Here is a 20,825-nt window from a genome sequence, read left to right as displayed (position 1 = left end):
GGATTCAATTGCATGTGAGGCATTAATTGTCAATCATGCTTTCTTCTTCTTCGAACCCTTTCCTGTCTATTGTGAAGCAAATGCACGATCAGGAATAGTAGCTTGCCTATTAGCACGACTTTGCTCTTCCTGCAAAAGCAAAGTGACTAGCTGATCAAAAGAGTAGTGGTCTGGATTACCCATGGCCACTAATCGAAGTGTTGTAGCAAACCCTTGATATGTATCAGGCAGCCCATTCAATGTGGTACTAACAAGCTGAATTGGGCACCACCTCATCAATATTGGCAAGTTGTTCCATGAGGTCCTTGACCTTTGTCAAACCCTTCATTTGCTAACTCCAAAACTCCCTCTCTCTCTCTTTTTAAACTCTTTTCTTTTTTTTGCTTAACACTAGTACCCAATTAAACATTTGAGCCTTCCCAATGTATTATCATTTTAACTTAAAGGAATTTTCTAGCATCCAAGATGCTATAAACCTCTCCAGCCATAGTCCTCATTTAGGAGTTTGTATGGTGTGTTATTCGACTCCTCTCAATTTGATGACTCATAAATAAAGCTCTAGATTGCCACTACATTATTGGGATCAAAGAAAATACCAAGCAAAGCCCTCAATGCAACGTAATACATCAAATGGATTTAAAAGGAAGCTCTACGCCCAGAAGCAAGAAAAAATAGATCTTAATGAAGTTATTAGGGTTGTGTACCCTTTGTTAGTGAAGATTTTCTTTCCATGGTAGCAACATTTTGTTAAGGTCTCTAGTATCTTCCATTGTAGCAGGTTCTTATGGATCTACTCCATTTTTAGGAGTAGGTTCTTGTGGGTCAACTGCTATGGAGGTGGCTAAATGGTGTGTTGAAGGAGCAGTTTGTAATTCCTTGGTGGGAAAACCCATCAAAGCCTTGAACTATTATTACCTTGTTCTTCGTGGGCGGTGCAGTAGGTTCTTGTGGATCTACTCCATTGTTAGGAGTAGGTTCTTGTGTAGCTATTGCCGGTGTATTCTTGGTTGTCAATGTCATAAGATCAAACTTTTAGGGTCTCCACTCTAATTTTGTGGCTCTAGAGTGGTGAAGTTGATCATGATACAAGCACAAGAAGGTTGGTTGCCCTGTTGATGACACTTAGGGATCCACATTGCCACTTAATATGCTTGAGCTTGCAATAGCTTCATCTTGATCCCATATTTCTTGTGCCTTTGTCAATTACATATTCTAGAATCTTTAACTTCCCTTGTCTCATCGTAAAATAAAGTGGAGCAAATGTGAGTAGGACCTAGTGTCTCGAGATCTTTTGTTTCTGTTAAGCCCAAGTTGCTTTTGAGAAAGTTGCCAGTGAAAATAATTTGTCATTTTTCATTGGAAGGTTCTTGTGTGACTTCATTATTTGACTACCCAATGCTGCAACTTCACCTCCCTGTACCTTTTCTTTCAAGGTTGCACTGCCTCCTTCCTCACCTTGCGTAGCTTATGCCAAACTTTAATTGATAATTTTTTTGCCACCTCTTAACAACCATGAAGGTTTTCTCGTGAGATCACAAGGCTTATCTGAATCATAAATATTCTTGTAGAGAGAAATATTTGAACCTTAGAAACATAATGCACGACCAGTCGTACCTTTCAAATACCTATGAATCCACTTTGCATCCATCCAATCTTCTTTATCTAGATTGTCCCCTTCATAAATCTACTCACAACTCCCATTGCATGTGCAATTGTTGAGAGTTCACGCTCACTATCATGTGATCATGTGTGCATAGCACCATCATGTGATCATATGTGCATAGCACTAACCCAATAGAGTGCTATAAAGGAAAGGGTTAGATCCCCTAACCCTAACCCTAAATGGGTTTGTATATATTCTACATTTTCAACTAAATCTCGTGTACAGCTAGTCATTTGTGGTGTGCTCTCTAGCTGTGCCCTCTCTCCTCATCTCCACTCTTCTCCTCTCCCCTCTTCATATTTTGTCATGGTATCAAAGCATGGTTCTACCTTCTGCTGAGGCGCCATCCTTCTTGTGAGAGTGAGATAGTGATTGAGAGATTGAGATCAAGTTTTCTCTTCCGTGAGAGAAATTTTCGTTCATGTGAGAATTCTATCCATGAGATTGAGAGATTTCCGTTAATCTCCTTCCATTCGATTCATTGTTTCTTGAGAGATCTGCTTTGTGAAATTTCCATTCATTTCTTGAGTTCTTTGTGAGGATTTATCTTCATTCTGCTTATACTCCGAGTGAGAGAGATCTTTTCCTTGCTCTGAGAGAGAGGCATTCTATCATATTCTATGAGTGCAATTCTCTAGAGCTTCTTTGACATCATTGTGAGAAATTTTGAGACAGTGGAGAGAGATTTCCTTGTCAAGAGAGAGAGTTTCTTTGAAGAAGAGAGAGACCTTTAGAGCCTACAACAACAAAGGCTCGTAATGGCTGCTACCAACGACTCCATCTGCAATAGCTCCATCTGCATAGCCGACTTCTAGATCCCGTGCACAGAGCAACCTAGACTGCACCTCACAATGGGCTCCTCCAAATGAACTGCAACGCAATCGACTCCTATCTATAACATCGGCCATTGCAGCTCCGGTATGCATCCATAGAGTCACCTTCATTCATACTAACTTCCTGCAATTGCCTTCTTAAATATGCAGCATGTGCCTCATTGCAAATCTGATAAAGAGAAGCCAAATTGTCCCAAGCATCCTTTCTTGTCTTGCATGACCGGATGTGTGGAATAATGATTCTCTTGCATGATAAAGCAATACAGGAATGTGCATTTGCATCTTTTGCGTCCCATCTTGTTTGTTCCTGACTTGGAGGAGCAGCAGCAGGGGTGCTAGAGGATAAAGCAACAGGAGAGGTACCCTCTGCAGAGGGACCAGAAGTAGGGGCAGCCACTGTAGCATTGGCTGGCCTCAGATCAACCCTAGAAACAATATTTCAAAAATGCCTTGCAACAAGAATATGTTTCATGAGATAAGACCACATCGGATAGTTGGTGCCATCCAACTTATCATCTTCACGAAGAATGCCAAATAGATCATGATTGTTGCCAGCCATTGCAAATCGGATACCTTGAAAAGAAAAGACCTGAAAACACAAAAGCCTCAAGGCTATCACTGTAAAGAGCTGGCTGTCCAAAAATGACAGCAAATGTCTGCAAGTAAATGTTATGCAAATTTCCAGCCCAAATCAAAGGGCAAATGCAAATTTGACCCAAATGTGACTGTGTTAGGCAATGACCACTGCAAAAAAACAGCAAATTTGGCAAAAGCCCCAAATGTAATGAGGGCAAATACAGAAAAGCCCCAAATTTTGCTGAGATTTTGCAAATGTGACCCAATGTCTTGCAATCTGACCCAATGTCCTGCAACTGTGACCCAATGTCCTGCAAATGTGACCCAATGTCCTATAATCTAAACAAGAAATTGCAATCCAAATCCCAAAGCTCCAATGTCTTGCAAGAAATTGCAACCAAAAGAAGGGAAATGAACTGAAAATCCCAAAGTTGCCAATGTCCTGCAAAAGCCCCAAAACTGCAATGTCTGTAGATGACTGCAATGAGACCCAAAAAAGGTATAGCAAGCAAGAACCAAGAACCTGGTTCACAGCCAATGCCAAACCAAGTATGGAACCTATAGATAGATTCGCACGTGCAAAACCTGTATGGAACTCCCGGAGAAGGTACGAGCTCTACGGACAGCTGATCACATGTGTACGAAAGGCAGGTACAAGCTGCGAATAGCTTATCTACAGGTATACCTGTACGGAAGATTGTACGAAACATGTACGGAGCAGATAAACCTATATGGAGCAAGTACGGCGCAAGTACACCTATACTGAATATGTACGGAGCACGTACACTTGTACGGAGTAGGCACGACACAGATATGCCTATATGAAACAAGTACAACGTAGGTACGGTTGAGGTACGGTTGTACGGCGTATGTCCTGCGCAATTATGTACCACTGTATGGATGACCGCAAGATTACAAGCAGATCACATGGGCAACTCGTAGAAGACATGAAGCTATACGACACAACACGGGAACTGTATGGACGGGGGCGCAACTCGAGCTGGGAGCAGGGAGCAATGCAATTCCGGGGGCAGGGAAGCAAGTCCTAGGAGCTCTGATACCACTGTAGGTGCGGTGAGCATGGGAGCAAGCACAAGAGTCGAAGTCGAAGGCTGTCACGTCAACTAGAATAGAGAAATGAAAGTACAAAGTACATGAAGATAAACCCTAGGACTAAGTGTCCTAGGTGTTACATAGGACTAAATGTCCTATGTGGCATAAAAGGCACTAAGACACTAAAGTACGTATAACTATGCCTACAAGGCACAAACCAGGGCCCATAGGGCATCACTACGAGCGGGAGAAGATGGCCTACATTAATATGACTTTCTTTCTTTCTTTCTCTCTTTCTCTCTGTAATGAAGGGGGAAAAGGGTATCCAAAAACTGTGTTTGCGCTGTACAAAGATCCCTACAACTCAGCCTCTCTCTCTCTCTCTCTCTCTCTCTCTCTCTCTCTCTCTCATATCAAAGATGCTATCCTCAAGCTACATAATGACCAAGCCATCACCCTTCCATGTGCCTCCTGTTAGAATGCTCCCCGGCGACACCAGGCACACCCACGCCTCCAACCCGACGCTGTCACGCCCCCATCCCACGGTGGTGCCCAGAGATGATTACCACCACTCTGAATTCTCTTCCTGAGTCTTATCTCAGCTTTCATACCTCGCTCAACTTATCATTGAGGGGGGGTGCAAATCCTCTCACTTTTCATGAATTGATAGGACTTCTGCTTCAGGAAGAGCAAACCAGGAAAAACTTGGCTCAAGGGACAGGCAAAGACATCAGTAAATCAGCCTTCCAGTGGGTCAGGACAGCCTTCACAAAAGGCTAAGAATGATGCAAGTAAGCCCAAGAAGAAGGGTTTTTGTCATTACTGCAAAAAGCCACGTCATCACATTGCAAAATGCAGGAAAAGGCTTGCAAAAGAGAAGAAAAACAGCTTCGGTATGGCTGTTTCAAATTCAGCTCCTCATGCATCTGACAGTGGGGATGCTGCAGCCAACTTTGTTGGATAGGATTATGCCTTTTTATCTTGCATTTCAGATTCTAGGCTGGCTGCTCCAGATGCTCAGGATAGTACATATGCTTTTTTGACTTGTAGTTATGATCCTTCATCAGATGCATCAGCTTTCAGTGTCAATGAAACACTGAATACTTGGTATTTTGACAGCGGTGCCTCCAAGCACATCACTTCTAGGAAGTGTCTCTTTACTTCCTTGTATCCACCTCCCGTTGGTAAGAAAGTCACTTGTGCCAACAACTCGTCATATTCAGTATGTGGTACAGGAGAAGTTGAGCTTACCGCCATTGATGGCTCACTTTTCAGACTTTCAGATGTCTTGTATGTGCCTGGTATCACCAAGAATCTCCTCTCAGTGTCCACTCTTAACAGGGCTGGATTTCAGGTCATCTTTGAGGATGATAAATGTGCTGTCCGAGACAGGGAAAATGATTATGCCTTGAGATTATCCGGTACTCTGCTGCGTGGGCTTTTTCAACGTGATCTTTTTGAGAAAAGAGCAGCCCATGCTCTTGCAGTTTCTACTCCTACTGCTGCCATGCAGAATGCAGAGTTATGGCATGCCAGATATGGCCACATGCATTACAACAGCTTGATGACACTTCAGAAGCACTATATGGTTGATGCATTGCCACCTCTTAATATACCTCCTCCACATGCCTGTGAAGGGTGCATTTTAGGCAAGACGCACAGATTCTCCTTCAAAAAGGATGGTTCAGTTAAAGCTGTCCGAAAATTACAGCTTATACACAGTGATGTCTGTGGTCCCATGAGGACTCCATCATTGGGTGGTCATCTCTACTTTGTTACTTTTATTGATGATTACTCCAATCTCACTTGGGTCTTTGGGCTGAAGCGCAAATCAGAAGTGTCCATGGTGTTTAAACACTTTTCAGCCATTATTGAAAATGAAATTGGACTCAAGATACAGACATTGCGCACAGATAGAGGTGGGGAATACTCAAAGCTGAGAGGAAAAATAGAACTCTTATGGAGATGGACAGATGTATGCTGAAAAGCAAACACATGCCTCACAAATTCTGGCTTGAAGGTCTAATGTGTGCCAAGTACATCTTAAATCGGGCTCCCACTAAGGCTTTGAAAACAAAAACTCCCTATGAAGTCTGGAATGGGAGAAAGCCTTTAGTGGATCATTTCCGTGTCTTTGGATGCCTTGAATATGCTCATGTACCAGTTGAATTTCCGCATAAGTTGTCAGATAAGGCAATTAAGTGCATATTTGTTGGGTACAGTGCAAGTAGAGATGTGATATTTGCAGAAAATTCAGCTCACACTCAGGCTGAATTTCATATGCCTTCTTCTTCAGAGGATGTTTTTGAGGGGTTACTACCCATTGCCTTGGGTTCCCCCGCTGATATTTCTGATGCAAATCAGAATTTACAGCCACCTCCCGATGCTCCAGTTCAGCCACGGGATATCTTGCCACCTCCACCGGCAGAAATTGCAAACATACATGCAGCAAAAACAGTCCCAAACTGGCTGTTACAGACTCTCAGGGAGAGTAAGATTGATGCTCCATTACCTCACACGACTCACAGTGCATTAAGGCACATGGAAGGTGCTAATTCAGTGGAATCAAAAACAGTCCCAAACTGGCTGTTACAGACTCTCAGGGAGAGTAAGATTGATGCTCCATTACCTCACAGGACTCACAGTGCATTAAGGCACATGGAAGGTGCTAATTCAGTGGAATCAGCATATGCAGGTACTCTTCTCGATGAGGAGGAGCCTGCAACATTCGAAGAAGCAAAGGACAATGTGCATTGGATGAATGCCATGCACGATGAATTGCAGTCCATTCAGAAAAATCAGACTTGGGATGTCGTAGACTCGCCACCAGGTGAACATGCCATTGGTACACGATGGGTTTTCAAGGTGAAACGGAAGCCAGATGGGTCCATTGACAGATACAAGGCAAGGCTGGTTGCCAAAGGCTATGCTCAGAAAAAGGGCATAGATTATGAGGAGACTTTTGCTCCTACATCCCGGATGACCACCATCCGATCTATTATTGCAATGGCTGCACATTTTGAGTGGAATGTTCATCAGTTGGACATTAAAACAGCCTTCCTAAACGGAGACTTGTTGGAAGAGGTTTATGTCAAACAACCTCCACGCTTTGAAATTACAACAAATGCACTTCAGGTAAGCAAGCTAAATAAAGCTTTGTATGGGCTGAAACAGGCCCCTCGTGCATGGTATGCCAAGATTCATGCCTTTTTGACCAGCAAGGGGCTGCACAATAGTCCTACTGAGAGCACCCTCTACATCGAGAAGGATGGGGGGGAAATTTTAGTCATCATTCTTTACGTCGATGACTTGCTGCTCACAGGGTCCAATGAAGATAATATTGCAAATTTCAAAGCTGATTTGTAGACCAACTTTGACATGTCAGATTTGGGGCTGCTTCACTTTTATTTGGGGATCCAGTTCTCTCAAGAGAGACGTGACACTGTTATGTCTCAGTCCAAGTATGTGCAGAAACTCTTGGACAGATTTAACATGCATGATTGTAAGCCCATAGCCACTCCCATGGAGCCAAGGCTGAAACTCACAATGCATGATGCAGGAGAATCAGTTGATGCCACATTTTACAGTCAGGCTGTTGGATGCCTCATTTATCTCTGCAACACTACACCTGATATTCAGTTTGTAGTATCTCAAGTGAGCAGGTATATGCACAGCCCAAAAACTATGCATTGGCAGGCAGTTAAGCGCATCTTCTGTTATTTGCAGGGCACAAAGTCTTTTGGCTTGTTATTTCCCAAGGGGGGTGACTTGCAGATGCATGCCTACAGTGATTCAGATTGGGCTGGCGATTATGACACTAGGCAGTCCACTAGTGGCAATTGTTTCTTTTTGGGTAAAGCTTGCATTTCCTGGCTGAGCAACAAACAATCTACAGTGGCTACCTCATCATGTGAAGCTGAGTACAGGGCAGCTTTCACAGCAACAGTTGAATGTGTCTGGCTGCGTCGTCTATTTGCTGATCTTCATCTGTCATTGGAGGGTCCTTCTCCAATTCTCACTGATAGTCAGAGTGCCATTGCAGTGGCAAAGAATCCAGTGTTTCATGCTCGCACGAAACCCATTGAGGTTCACTATCACTACGTCAGAGAGAAGTTACATGCAGGAGAGATCAGTATGATCTTTGTGTACACACATGACAATGTCGCAGATATTTTCACCAAAGCACTTCCACGTGAAAAGTTTGAGGCATTTTGCAGTGCCCTGAACTTATATCTGTTTGGTGATTAATCATCCTTGTACATGACATTGGCACTGCAAGGGGGTGTTAGAATTATAGATATAATTCAGCACTGACCAATGTAATTTAATAAGCTAGTTAGGGGCACTTTTCCCTCTTTAAGAGGTTTTTCCCCCTAACTGCAGTTAGTCCACTAACTATGGTTAGTGACTACTAAGGTTTTGTCACTAGGACAAAACCTTATCTCACTCTTTCAGTTGTATCACTCTTACACTCTTCTATTTCAACTAAGCTCTCAAGCTTTCAGCTCTCAGCTCACTCTCTTGCTCTCTCTCTCCCCAAATCTTACACCTCCCATCGCTGTTTGAGCATGAGAAATTGCATGCCGTAAGCCAAGCGACACCATGCATTTCTAGACATACAAGAACACACTATTTTTCCTGGTGGGAAAAACTTAGTATCAATATACGATAGCATCAAAATTCATCATGTCGGCAATGACCACTAACAAAGTAACAATGTCTTATCACTTTGGTTCGCTGTAAAAATATAGGCATTACTTTGCAAAGTGGAAAGAATAAGTATAAATAGAAACTATAGATGTATGGCCTCTAGATCAGCTATGGATAGTATTCACCTTCCCATCAACTCTATCTCCTATTGCAGGAATGATTGCTGGGTAGTCTCGATCTTTTATACTGCAACGATGGCTGCAGCAAATGAGAAAATTGAACGTTAGTAACATCAAAGAAGCCTTTAAACACTGACTTTATTTGAACATTTTAGTCCCAAAGCAAGGCCTTAACACTGACTTTTTTATCAAGCAACAATGTCAAAACATGACCACTATTGAGGAAGAAAAGAAGCCAACATCATTGTTTCTCTTCACAAAAGCACAAAACATGTGTCTTCTTGGAACATGGTTTTTATCGGAGCATGGCAAAGGTCAGTCTCATTTTTTGGCAATGTATTTTTTAGTAAAAGGGCTGTTCCATTATCATAGGGTCTCTTAGCAATGATTACATTGTTACACTCAAGTTGAGGTAACATGACCCTTCCGAGGTAACATGACCTCGGAAGGGTCAGTGGACATTTTTCCTTTAAAGGATCAATGTTATATTTGTTTGGGCTTCATGTAAATTATCAAAAGGAATCAAGGTCAAGGTCCTTGGTGAGGGTGACATGGCACAAGACTAGGTGGATCTAAGGCTAAGGGGTCTAAATGCATTAAATGCGCCAAGGGGCAAATGATTTAAATGATATCCCAAGAGAGGGGTAAATGATGCATTTAGGAGATGCCCTCAAATGATGACATTTGGCAGACTAGATCCATCTAAGAATATGTGGGCTCTATGTGTAGCATGTAGGTTTTTTCTACTTACGTATCTTTGGAGCTTGCTACAGTAGGGGTTGGCTGGGTGGAACATATTCGTGCCTATGCCCGTGATTTGTAGGAAAAGTTTGGCATTAATAGTTTAGTCATATCATTTAGTATCAGAGTGGTCAAGGTGAAGGGGGGTAAGACCCTGTGAATTTACGTACCTAGTTGACGTGTTTGGGTAATGCACGTGATGAACTGGATGGAAGAGATTATGGAGTCAAAGCGGGACGACAGTGCTCATTTACTTCCTTTCGTCGGTCGTCAAATATCTCCCTCAAACTCTTTCGTTGTTTACGTCCCTTCCGCCTCTTCTACCGCTAGCTCCTACAGCTTGAAGAAGAAACTTGAAGGCTGGGGAAGAGATATTCAGGTGCAATGGCCTTAGCGCCATAATTAAAGAGCAAAGCTCGTGCGATACGATAATACCGTTGATTTGCTAGACGTCGTGGGCTTGGCTATATTGGGCTTGGTAGCCAGCAGAGCTACGTGCGTGGGCTAAGAACTGTTATTGGGGAGCTGGTTACATTTAGTCGCTAATACGAATATAGACTACGCTCAAGAAGACCTGCTGGTCAGTAAAAGCCAAATCGATGTCACATAAGTAATAAAAAGAGAGGCTGGAGCCTAGGCATTTGTTTAGAACGGCTGATCTTCTCTTAAATCTAGCGTAAAGGCAGGTGGTCGCAAAACAGATCATAAATATAGATTGGGACTCGCTTACAGGGACTAGTTGATCTCCTTATGCAGCAGAAATATGACCAAGGAGCTTTCTATGCCTTTTAAATTTTATTGGGATATATGCTAGTTTATTTGCCCTCAGTATTTGAGTTATTTGAGATTGTAGATATTTTCCTCAGCTATTTTGAGTTGATGGTTACGCCTGTTTAGACACCTTTTGTGATTGTGAGATTGAAAAGCAGTTTGTAAATACAGTTTTAGGCGGTGTTTTATTTATTTATTTATTTTTTAACACCCATTGAACTAAATGGAAGTTGAAGAAAAAGCTTCTAGAGTGGATCCCGTAGAGTTAGGAGTCCGGCCGACCCCGCAAGTGTCACGCCTAGCACGCCATACATTGTCTGGTAGAATTGCATTATTAGAGAATGCCTTGCAACAGATTTTAGCTCAACAATTGCAAGCAAATGTAGGGCAATCCGAGCTCAGAAAAATGATTCATAGTATGTCTGCTAGACCATCACGTGAAGAGAAGGGTAAAGCTTCAATGGAGCCTGAATCCAGTGTTCATATGGTCGAGCCTAGGAGAGCTAAGGTGCGTAATATTACCAATTATAGGCCAGAAAAGTATTATGGTCGGATGTCTGACCGTAGTTCCGATATCATAGAGACCTGGTTACACAAATGGGACGAGGCCTTCACCATTTGTGAAATCAGGAATGATATGAAGAAAATCTGCGAGACCACCCATATGTTCAATGAGGCAGCGGATAGGTGGTGGATAAAACAACAGATTTTAGCTCAACAATTGCAAGCAAATGTAGGGCAATCCGAGCTTAGAAAAATGGTTCATAGTATGTCTGCTAGACCATCACGTGAAGAGAAGGGTAAAGCTTCAATGGAGCCTGAATCCAGTGTTCATATGGTCGAGCCTAGGAGAGCTAAGGTGCGTAATATTACCAATTATAGGCCAGAAAAGTATTATGGTCGGATGTCTGACCGTAGTTCCGATATCATAGAGACCTGGTTACACAAATGGGACGAGGCCTTCACCATTTGTGAAATCAGGAATGATATGAAGAAAATCTGCGAGACCACCCATATGTTCAATGAGGCAGCGGATAGGTGGTGGATAAAACAACAGAAAGATGGAGTGGGATCCACTACTTAGGAGGGGTTTAAAAAAGAATTTAGAAAACAGTTCTTACCTTCTGACGAAGCATCCCGAGCTTGGGATCAGTATCGAAACCTTCGTCAGAGAAATTTATCAGTGGCTGAATACACTGATAAGTTTACAGAAAGTGTGAAAATTTATGAGCCTCTACCTCAGTCGGTGCAGGTAAAAGATTTTATCTTTGGACTGAATGATCGAATCAAGATGGAAGTTCGGGCTAAGTATGCGAACACGCTTGATGAAGCAATTGCCATAGCCATGAACTATGAGGATGCCAAAGGGAACAAACCAAGTGGGTTTGTGCAGATTGGCACTCGGTATTAGTACCCGAAGAAAACTTGGTTTAAGAAGAAGTGGATTAGCAAAGGGAGTGCCTCACAGCCTACTGGTCAAGCCAAGTAGGCAAAGCCAGTTGAGACTCCTAAACCAAGTACCACAATTGGAGTGAAAAGAAAAGTAACACCAATGGCAACCCGGGCTTGGTCGAAGTCTTCTTTGAACCCAGAGCAAAGAGAAAAAGCGAGGAGAGAAGGCTTGTGTTTTGGATGCCTTCAGCCTCATCAGTGGAAAGATTGTCCACGAAACAAGAATCGTCGGATGGCTGAGATGATGATCTCAGAATGTGACGTGAAAATGGAGGAGAGTCCCAGAGCAGAACAGATGCAGATTCAACTAGCGGGATCTTCTCAAAGGTCAGTACCTGTTTTGTTATGTGTGTCTATTGCTAAGCTAGTAAACAATGCACCTGATAATATCCTAATAAAGCCGGCAACAACAGGGTATACAACCTTTAATGATACGGAGTTAATTAAGATGAAAGGGCAAGTAGCCAATCATGACGTCATTGTGTTGTTTGACTCAGCGTCAACGCACAATGTAATTAACTCCAAGCTTGTAAAAAGGCTGAAATTAAAGACTAGCCCATCTGACTATGCATATACAGTCAAAATGGTAGACGGAAGTTAAACTGAAGTATGGGACCAAAGGGTTACCCAGTTGGAACTTCGAATTCAGGACTATACAGAGAAGCTTGATTTTGAATTGACAAAGCTTGCTCACGCAGACATAGCCCTGGGTAAGGCTTGGCATTCTAGGAAGAATCCAGCCATAGATTGAAAAAAGCACATTTATCAATTCAAGATGAATGATGTGTTGTATGTCTTGCGAGGTGAAAAAGATATACCTCAAGGACCGTTGGTTTCCGTAAAGCTCAAGAAGAGTTTTTGTTTCTTTGTACAGCATCGGTAGAGCCAATTGATGGTCCTTCGGCTAGCACTAATGTTACCCACAATGGAGAGATGGCCAAGTTGGCTGATCAAATAGCAGAGGAGTTCTCTGATTGTTTTAGAGATAAGTTACCTTATGGGTTACCTCCAGAGTGGAATGTTCAGCATAAGATTGAACTAATCCCAACCTAGTTTCTCACCTTTTGCTTCGCCAGTGATATTTAAAAAAAAAGAAAGATGATACTTTTCGCCTCTGTATAGATTACAAAGCATTGAATAATATCACTATTAAGCACAGGTATCCGATGGCTCGGATCGATGATTTCCTAGATGCGTTAGATGGGGCCATAATTTTCAGTAAGACAGATCTTAAATGTGGCTACCATCAGATCCGTATTATAGCCGAGGATGTGCATAAAACCACTTTTAGAAGCAGGTTTGGACATTATGAGTTTTTGGTAATGCCGTTTGGACTTACCAATGCTCTAGCTACCTTCGTCATACTTATGAACGATTTACTACGCCCGTATATCGGAAAGTTTGTAGTATATTTTATTGACGACATTCTTGTGTTCAGTAAAAATATTGCTGAGCATCACGAGCACTTAAGAATAGTATTCAATACTTTGAGGGTCTTTATGCAAATAAAAAGAAAACTGTACTGTGTATGGTAAGACTTGAATATTTAGGATTCATTATTATTCCTAAGGAGGTAGAAATGGATCCAAGGAAAGTGACTGCGATACTGACTTCGCCTATCCCTCAGAGTTTAACCGCTTTGCGATCATTCTTGGGATTTGTCCAATTTTATCGAAGGCATATGAAAGGATATTCTGAAATAGTATCGCCATTGACTGATCTGACCTCAGATAAAGTACCTTTTATATGGGGACAGAATCAACAGGAAAGTCTTAACACCATAAAACAAGCTGTGGTCTCAGGACCGGTGTTAAAAATAGTTGATCCCCAAAAACCGTTTTTCCTTGAAACCGATGCAAGTGGCATTGCGGTAGGAGCAGTTCTCCTCCAAGAGAGAAGGCCAGTAGCCTTTGAAAGCAAGACCCTCTCAACGAAATTGGCCAACTCATGAATTAGAGTTGGAGATATTATTTATATGGATCAGAGTTTTATGTTGATGTTGATCATGATACTCTGAAACATTTTTGTAAACAACTTGGCTTGAGAGGCCGCCAAGCTAGGTGGGCAAAACTCATGCAAGAGTTTAACTTGACGATTCGGTACCGAAGAGGGAAGGATAATAAAGTGGCTGATGCGTTGTCACGCATTATGCATAATATGAGTTTCACGGTATTAGAGAGTGCTCTAATGACCGAGATTAGAGAAACACAAAAGGTGGACGAGTTCGTCCAGAGCCTTTCGCCTAAGGCTCATGTATTTAAACCCAGGGAAAAGGGTGACCTGGCATCCAAGAAAAAAAAAAACTTATGCAAGATATACCATAAGAGATGGTATGCTGAAAAGAAATGGCAAGGTAGTAGTACCTAATCAAAATGATCTCAGGCAGAGAGTCATTCAACAATGCCATGATAGCCCATGTGCAGGACATCCAAGAGTTGAAAAAACGTATGATCTCATGAAGCGAGACTTCTTTTGGCCGAAAATTTAAAAAAACATATTCATGAATATGTGACACGTTGTTTTCGTGTCAGATAAGTAAGGTAGAGCGGGTGAAGCCACCCGGACTTTTACAGCCTTTGGAAATACCACTAGGTAGGTTGGAGAGCATTTCCATGGACTTTATTGTAGATCTATCTATGACACAAGATGGATATGATTCTATCCTTGTGATAGTCGATCGTCTTACCAAGATGGCTCACTTCATTCTACCTAGAGAGTTTGTTAGTGCCCCACAAGTGGTGGATTTGTTTATTAAACATATATTTCGTTTGCATGGATTACCCAAATCCATAGTGTCAGACAGGGATGTAAAATTTACCAATTATTTTTGGATTGCAGTGTTTGAGACACTAAGGACTAAGTTGGAAATGAGTAGTGGGAATCATCCAGAAACGGATGGTCAGACAAAAAGAATCAACCAAATTTTAGAGGATATGCTTAGAGCATATGTGTCATTGAGGCAACATTCATGGGACAAGTGGTTGCCACTGTTAGAATTTGCCTACAATGATAGAAAACATTCCTCTATAGGGTTCAATCCGTTTGAGCTGAACTATGGTTATAAACCGGTAAATCCAACTATAGTTGGAGTACCTCAAAAAGTGCCTAGTGCCACGAACTTTGTGGTTCAGATGCGGGAGATGCTAGCACTTACGAGAGCTGAAATCCGCCAAGCTATGGATAGAGCTACAGGGTTCAATCCGTTTGAGCTGAACTATGGTTATAGACCGGCCAATCCAACTACAGTTGGAGTACCTCAAAAAGTGCCTAGTGCCATGAACTTTGTGGTTCAGATGCGGGAGATGCTAGCACTTGCGAGAGCTAAAATCCGCCAAGCTATGGATAGAGCTACGGCATATGCGGATGAAAACAGATCCGTTAGAGAATTTAAGAAAGGAGAAAAAGTTTTTCTCAGAGTTCCTTCGCACTCTAAGTCTTTGACTGTAGGAGAGTGTGCTAAGTTATCACCCTAATATTGTGAGCCGTGGTTAATTCTAAAAAGAATAGGCAAGGTGGCCTATAAATTAGAATTACCATAGGGTTGTAACGTGCACCTAGTGTTTCATGTTTCTCGTTTAAAGAAATTTTTGCATACAAGTGACTCACTAATAGAGGGTGTTGTTTTGTTTTAGAAGATAGAGGATAATGCAGAATGCAAACCAACAAGAATCCTGGACCGACGAACAATGCAAATATGCAATCAAAAGATACCCACGGTGTTGGTTGCATGGCATGGTTTACCTCTATCAGAAGCTACCTAGGAATCCGTATACCAGTTACGGAGAGTGTTCCCACACTTTATCATCGAGGATGCTGATGGTTGAAGAGGGAAGGAATGTTACACTCAAGTTGAGGTAACATGACCTCGGAAGGGTCAGTGGACATTTTCCTTTAAAGGATCAATGTTTGTATTATATTTGTTTGGGCTTCATGTAAATGATCAAAAGGAATCAAGGTCAAGGTCCTTGGTGAAGGTGGATCTAAGGCTAAGGGGTCTAAATGCATTAAATGTGCCAAGGGGCAAATGATTTAAATGATATCCCAAGAGAGGGGTAAATGATGCATTTAGGAGATGCCCTCAAATGATGACATTGGCGGACTAGATCCATCTAGGGATATGTGGGCTCTATGTGTAGCATGCAAGTTTTTTCTACTTACGTATCTTTGAAGCTTGCTACAGTAGGGTTTGGCTGGGTGGAACATAGTCGCGCCTATGCTAGTGATTTGCAGGCAAAGTTTGACATTAATAGTTTAGTCGTATCATACATATATACATACATACATACATACCTTTTTTTTTGTAAGAAAAACGCACACTCTTTTTTTTTGTGAGATCCGTTTGTATTATATTACAAGAAACTATAAAACACATACACTTTTTACGTAAAAGAACTTCATTAAGAAGAATGTACATTCATAGCTGGTAAAAACAAACACACTTTTTTTTTTGGTAAGTGGTATTCATTTAGAAAGAAAATACATTCATAGCTGTCCCAAAATGAGACAGCTACTACTCAAAACTAAAAACAGTAGTAAAAGACTTCTAACCGCACCAAAGGAAGGTCTCCAAGAGAATGCACATCTTGGAGAGATCAATGTAAGGAGGAACAGCAGAAACGATTAACATCCAACCAAGAGTGCTCGTACAATCGAATGTTATGAGCATGATACAATGACCACAAAGCCCGATAACTGCACCAACAGAAGAACTGATCATAATCTGGCCTGGAGGCATATCTGCCAAACGACCAAAACTGCTTGCCAAAGGACATCTCCAGGAAATGAGCATGAAGACTAGCTCTCTGCCTGGGAAGAAAATCACGGGCGGTAGGACAAGTCCAAAAAAGATGCTGCACAGACTCCTTGGGATGCAAACTTACAAGGGATATCGGAGAAGCTATGCGCCTGGCAGCCAATACAGATCCAACCAATATGGGCTCCGGCACAAAAATTGCCATAAGAAAACACTCTACTTGAGAAGAAGCTTACTGACCCAGAAGCGCCGAACCCTTTCCACCAAGCAAGAGCCTTATTGAGATGCCATAAATGATTCGTGTGCTCTTGAATCCCTGGCTGTGGTAATAAAAGATGATATGCTTTCTTAGCAGAAAGATCAGCAAATGTGAATGAAGAATAGCCTGGGAGTGCTCTATCAAACTTCCAATCCAAAAGTGGAAGAGAAGTGAACAAATGACGGATCGGCAAAAAAGGGTGCAGCATATCAGAAAGAATACGCCAAATAGGCCTGTGATAAAAACCCAAGCAAAACACACGTGCGCACGTGCGCACACATATACACATATATATATTATACACATGTGTATATAATGCAGAGGGGTAGCCCCAAAGTCTGCTAACATTGATGTGGAAACAGATGGCTTGCCATGTATCATCCGAGCAAGAAGTAGAACCTGTGGTCTCTGGACGCGGTCCAGTCTGTCTCAGATAGATCTGTTCCCTAAAAGGGACTACCATGCATCCCAATTGGATGAACAAAAGACTTGGTCTTGGGCCCTAGAAATGGGAGTAAAAGAACTAACGCGCTCGAGTCTGGTAAGTGCCGCCCCCTTGGTCAAATCGGCCTGCGCATGAAAATGGGGCTAGTCTGTCTCAAAAAAATGTATCCCTGAAGAGGAACGCCCATACATCCTAGGTGAATGAAAGAGAGTCCAAAAGAAGAGACTTGGTTTTGGGATCCTAACAAGGGCAATGAAAGCACTGACACACGAGTTTGGCAATGTGGTCCTCTGCTCAAATAGGCCGGCACGTGAAAATCTAGCCTAAGAAAAAGACTCCAAAGTACTTATAGATGCAACAATCTCCATTGGTGCCCCGTCGAAGGTAAACTGCTCTTGATGGGCAGCTATCAACATGTTGAAAATCATCGCCTTGGTTTTAACAAGGTTGACCTTCAGATCATGTGTCCCACAGAAAGCCTAGAGTGCATCCAAGTGTCCTTAAGACCCGTGTTGTCTCTTCTTCTCTGCACAAAGGGTTGTTTTATGTCACAGATCAGCAAGAGGTGTGTAAGGACAGAATAGTTCCATGGGACCACCGTGTATGAGTACGGAGGACAAGCTCAATGGCACAAACTATGCTCACTAGAAACTAAATCTTAAGATATGGTTTATACATAAGGGCTTATGGGATATAGTTCAGGGCTACGAAAGGAAGCCCGAATGTCCCAAGAGCTCTATCTATTGGAATGTTGCCAGGGAGGATGCTTTCCAGAAGGAGTAAAGGATGCACATTCAGCATTGGCATGCACGATCACGAAGGAGGTCTCTGGCAGTGTAGCCAAACTAGCCCACAGCATACTAGTTTAACCTTATTTCCACAGCTTATGTAATCAAAAAAGACCTATACAGTAGTAGATGTGTAGAACAGCATGAAAACAATGGAATTGTGCTGAATCATCATCAAAGTACCTGGCATCTTAGGTAGAAACCATGGCTTGTGAGGGGCTGCAGAAAGCAACAGACTAGGAAGGTCATTCCTAGGCTAGGAGTCAAGTCCTACTTGAGCTCAGTTCAGTTTCAACCAAGAGCATGGAAGCTCAGCTTGAAAAGAGTGTTTTTTGGATTGCCAACAATCATGAATGAATGCTTGAACAGCAGGACCACTCCCATTTTATAGGTTTGGGCCTAGCAACATTTACAACATGAACTATGGGATAGCCATCCTAAGATGCCACGTGGGCTTCCCTACTAAAGTACTACTCAATTACAAAGCCATTTAAAATCCTACTAAGCTAAAAATGACTAAGTAAAATTCGCGTTTGTTACAGTCCTCCTTGCCCTCAAATTTGCAAGAGGGTTGTAACAAGGAATACAATCAAAGTATGGAGAGGAAACTCATATGTGGTCACAGTTTATGTGAAGTAGTGAGTGAACATTGCTGCAGCCATCCAAAGTCCTCCAATAATGCATGCTGAACTGAAGTCAAAATAGTGATGGAGCAGTAGGTAGAATAGACCAGGTCTCAGCACTTGAATACTGAAGAGCATGAGAGGAAAATCAACCATAACTCCGAGAGAACACAGAAGGGTTTCCTAATGCTGCGCACACATCTCCTACAGTGAGATGAGCATCACCGTGCTAGCTGCATCATGAACAAGTCGACGTTCACCGTCCTCCATATTCTGCCATGATGTTGCAATAGTTGGCACAGCATCAGCATTTAGAGCAACTAAAAATCTGTGAGGCCTGCTGAATATTCAACTTAGAAATAGCAACAAAATCCTTGTCTTTGCTGTGACTGCCTTCCCAGTGCACCCACTTCCAGCATCCCTAGAATCCTTCTTAGTAAGGAGATAAGGCACATTGCTTGTTGCCTTTTGTCTTGAGATAGGTCTGAGTTCTGGTAGTGTTTTACTGAGGACTGCTAAATAGATCCTTGTTCCTTCAATTCTCCTGTCTCACAGGTCATGTGGAAACCCGTCACTAGTAAACTGCTACATGTGTTTGCAGGTCCTGGTGATTGATGTATGAAGCAGGGAAATACACCATGGAAAGTAGAACATCCATTACAAGGAGTAACAACAGCTGTGTGAGGCATTTGCTGTCACGAAACCCTGTAGAGCTTAGATTTGAGTCAGGATTGAAGAATGCTTGGCCTTGACTTGCCTGTCTAGACATGACAACACAACACATCAGGGTCATGCTGGCTTTGCTTATCCATGGTCTTGGAGTCTTGGCCACTCTTACAAGTTAATTAGCTCGACCCAAAGGAAGCCAGGCAAGTTGAAATCCTGTCTTGAAGCTCCTCAGAGACACTTTCTTCAAATATGAATCCTCCTTCAGGTTGTGAATTCTCATTGCTGGCAATGATGGCAGAGCTGGGGAGTGTAAAGCAGCGTGTGTTTGCAACTGCCACAACCACCATACTCTTTTCATATTGTGCACTTTAGGATAGCAGCAGGAAAATGATGTCACCCTCAAATATCAATGCAGGAGACTCAGTTGCTCCCTTAAGACATGTTCCAGCTGTCTTTGTTAAACCATGAGTATTAAGCTCTGCATTAGTCCTTGAGAGTCCAAAGTCTGCCACTTGGCAATGAGTGATTCATCGAAAAGGATATTGCTTGGCTTAAACCTCCATGAATCACTGATGGGTCAACATAAGAGTGTAAATACTCCAATGCTTGTACTACATCAGAAGCTGTTTTAAACCCCTTGCTATCAAGGGTAAACTTGATCTGGAACAAGCAATCTCCAATGGGTAGGCATCTTTATTCCTCTCTCAGCAAGATCAGTGGTCATCCTCGCAGCCTTCCCTGACGGAGTCCTCCATACGGGATGCGTCAATTTTACGAGCAAAAACCTATGAGCAGGTTTATCCGAGCGTGTTTTTCAAGAGATTTTTAAAAATGTTTTTCTTTAGGAAACATGGTTTTTACACTTTTATTTTCACTAGAACTAGATCCCTTTATCATAAAAATATACAGACTAGTCACTCATTCATTTTTACACAACATAATTTTCTTATTTAGAGACATCCCTTTGTACCCCTGTTATTACCTTAAAAAAGTGTTGATTCCTTTAAGAAACATTCCTCATAATCACTCTCAATGTAATAATACTATGCATATATAATTACTTATTAACACATTTATATCATATGGCAATATCTTTTTAGTGTTTTTATAGCATATTTATGGACATGTTTCTAAAGAAGTTTAAATTACAATAAATAAGTATTAACTTGGGTTTATATATCACTCTCATAAAATACATGTAATATTTAATACTATATATGAAAGATTTTCCAAAATATAACTCCATAGATGTGCTCAAATGGGGTGTTCCAATCAATTTGAGTGGTTGAATGACTATATTTGGACATTGGATATGAAAGTTATGTCACTTTTAAAAGTGCTGTCCAAGGTAGTTTCGCCAGCGAAACTAC

General features: G+C 42.0%; 1 protein-coding gene across 2 annotated transcripts in view; it reads right to left on the bottom strand.

Moving 5' to 3' along the window:
* The window catches only part of LOC147891154 (AIG2-like protein D), a 43,133-nt gene that overhangs the window by 21,095 nt on the left and 1,213 nt on the right, over window positions 1-20,825 (bottom strand). For both annotated transcript variants that reach the window (XM_087389909.1, XM_087389910.1), the window contains exon 2: window positions 8,961-9,033. In XM_087389909.1, coding sequence (XP_087246035.1) covers window positions 8,961-9,033 — 73 coding nt within the window. The remainder of the gene's footprint in view (window positions 1-8,960; window positions 9,034-20,825) is intronic.

The sequence above is a fragment of the Dipteris shenzhenensis genome, chromosome 18 (assembly GCF_047967505.1).
Source record: "Dipteris shenzhenensis isolate YYH24624 ecotype China chromosome 18, Dip_SZ_1.0, whole genome shotgun sequence".
Classification (NCBI taxonomy): Eukaryota; Viridiplantae; Streptophyta; class Polypodiopsida; order Gleicheniales; family Dipteridaceae; genus Dipteris; species Dipteris shenzhenensis.
Note: the sequence above shows the minus strand (reverse complement) of the source record. Positions and strands in the feature narration are given on the sequence as shown.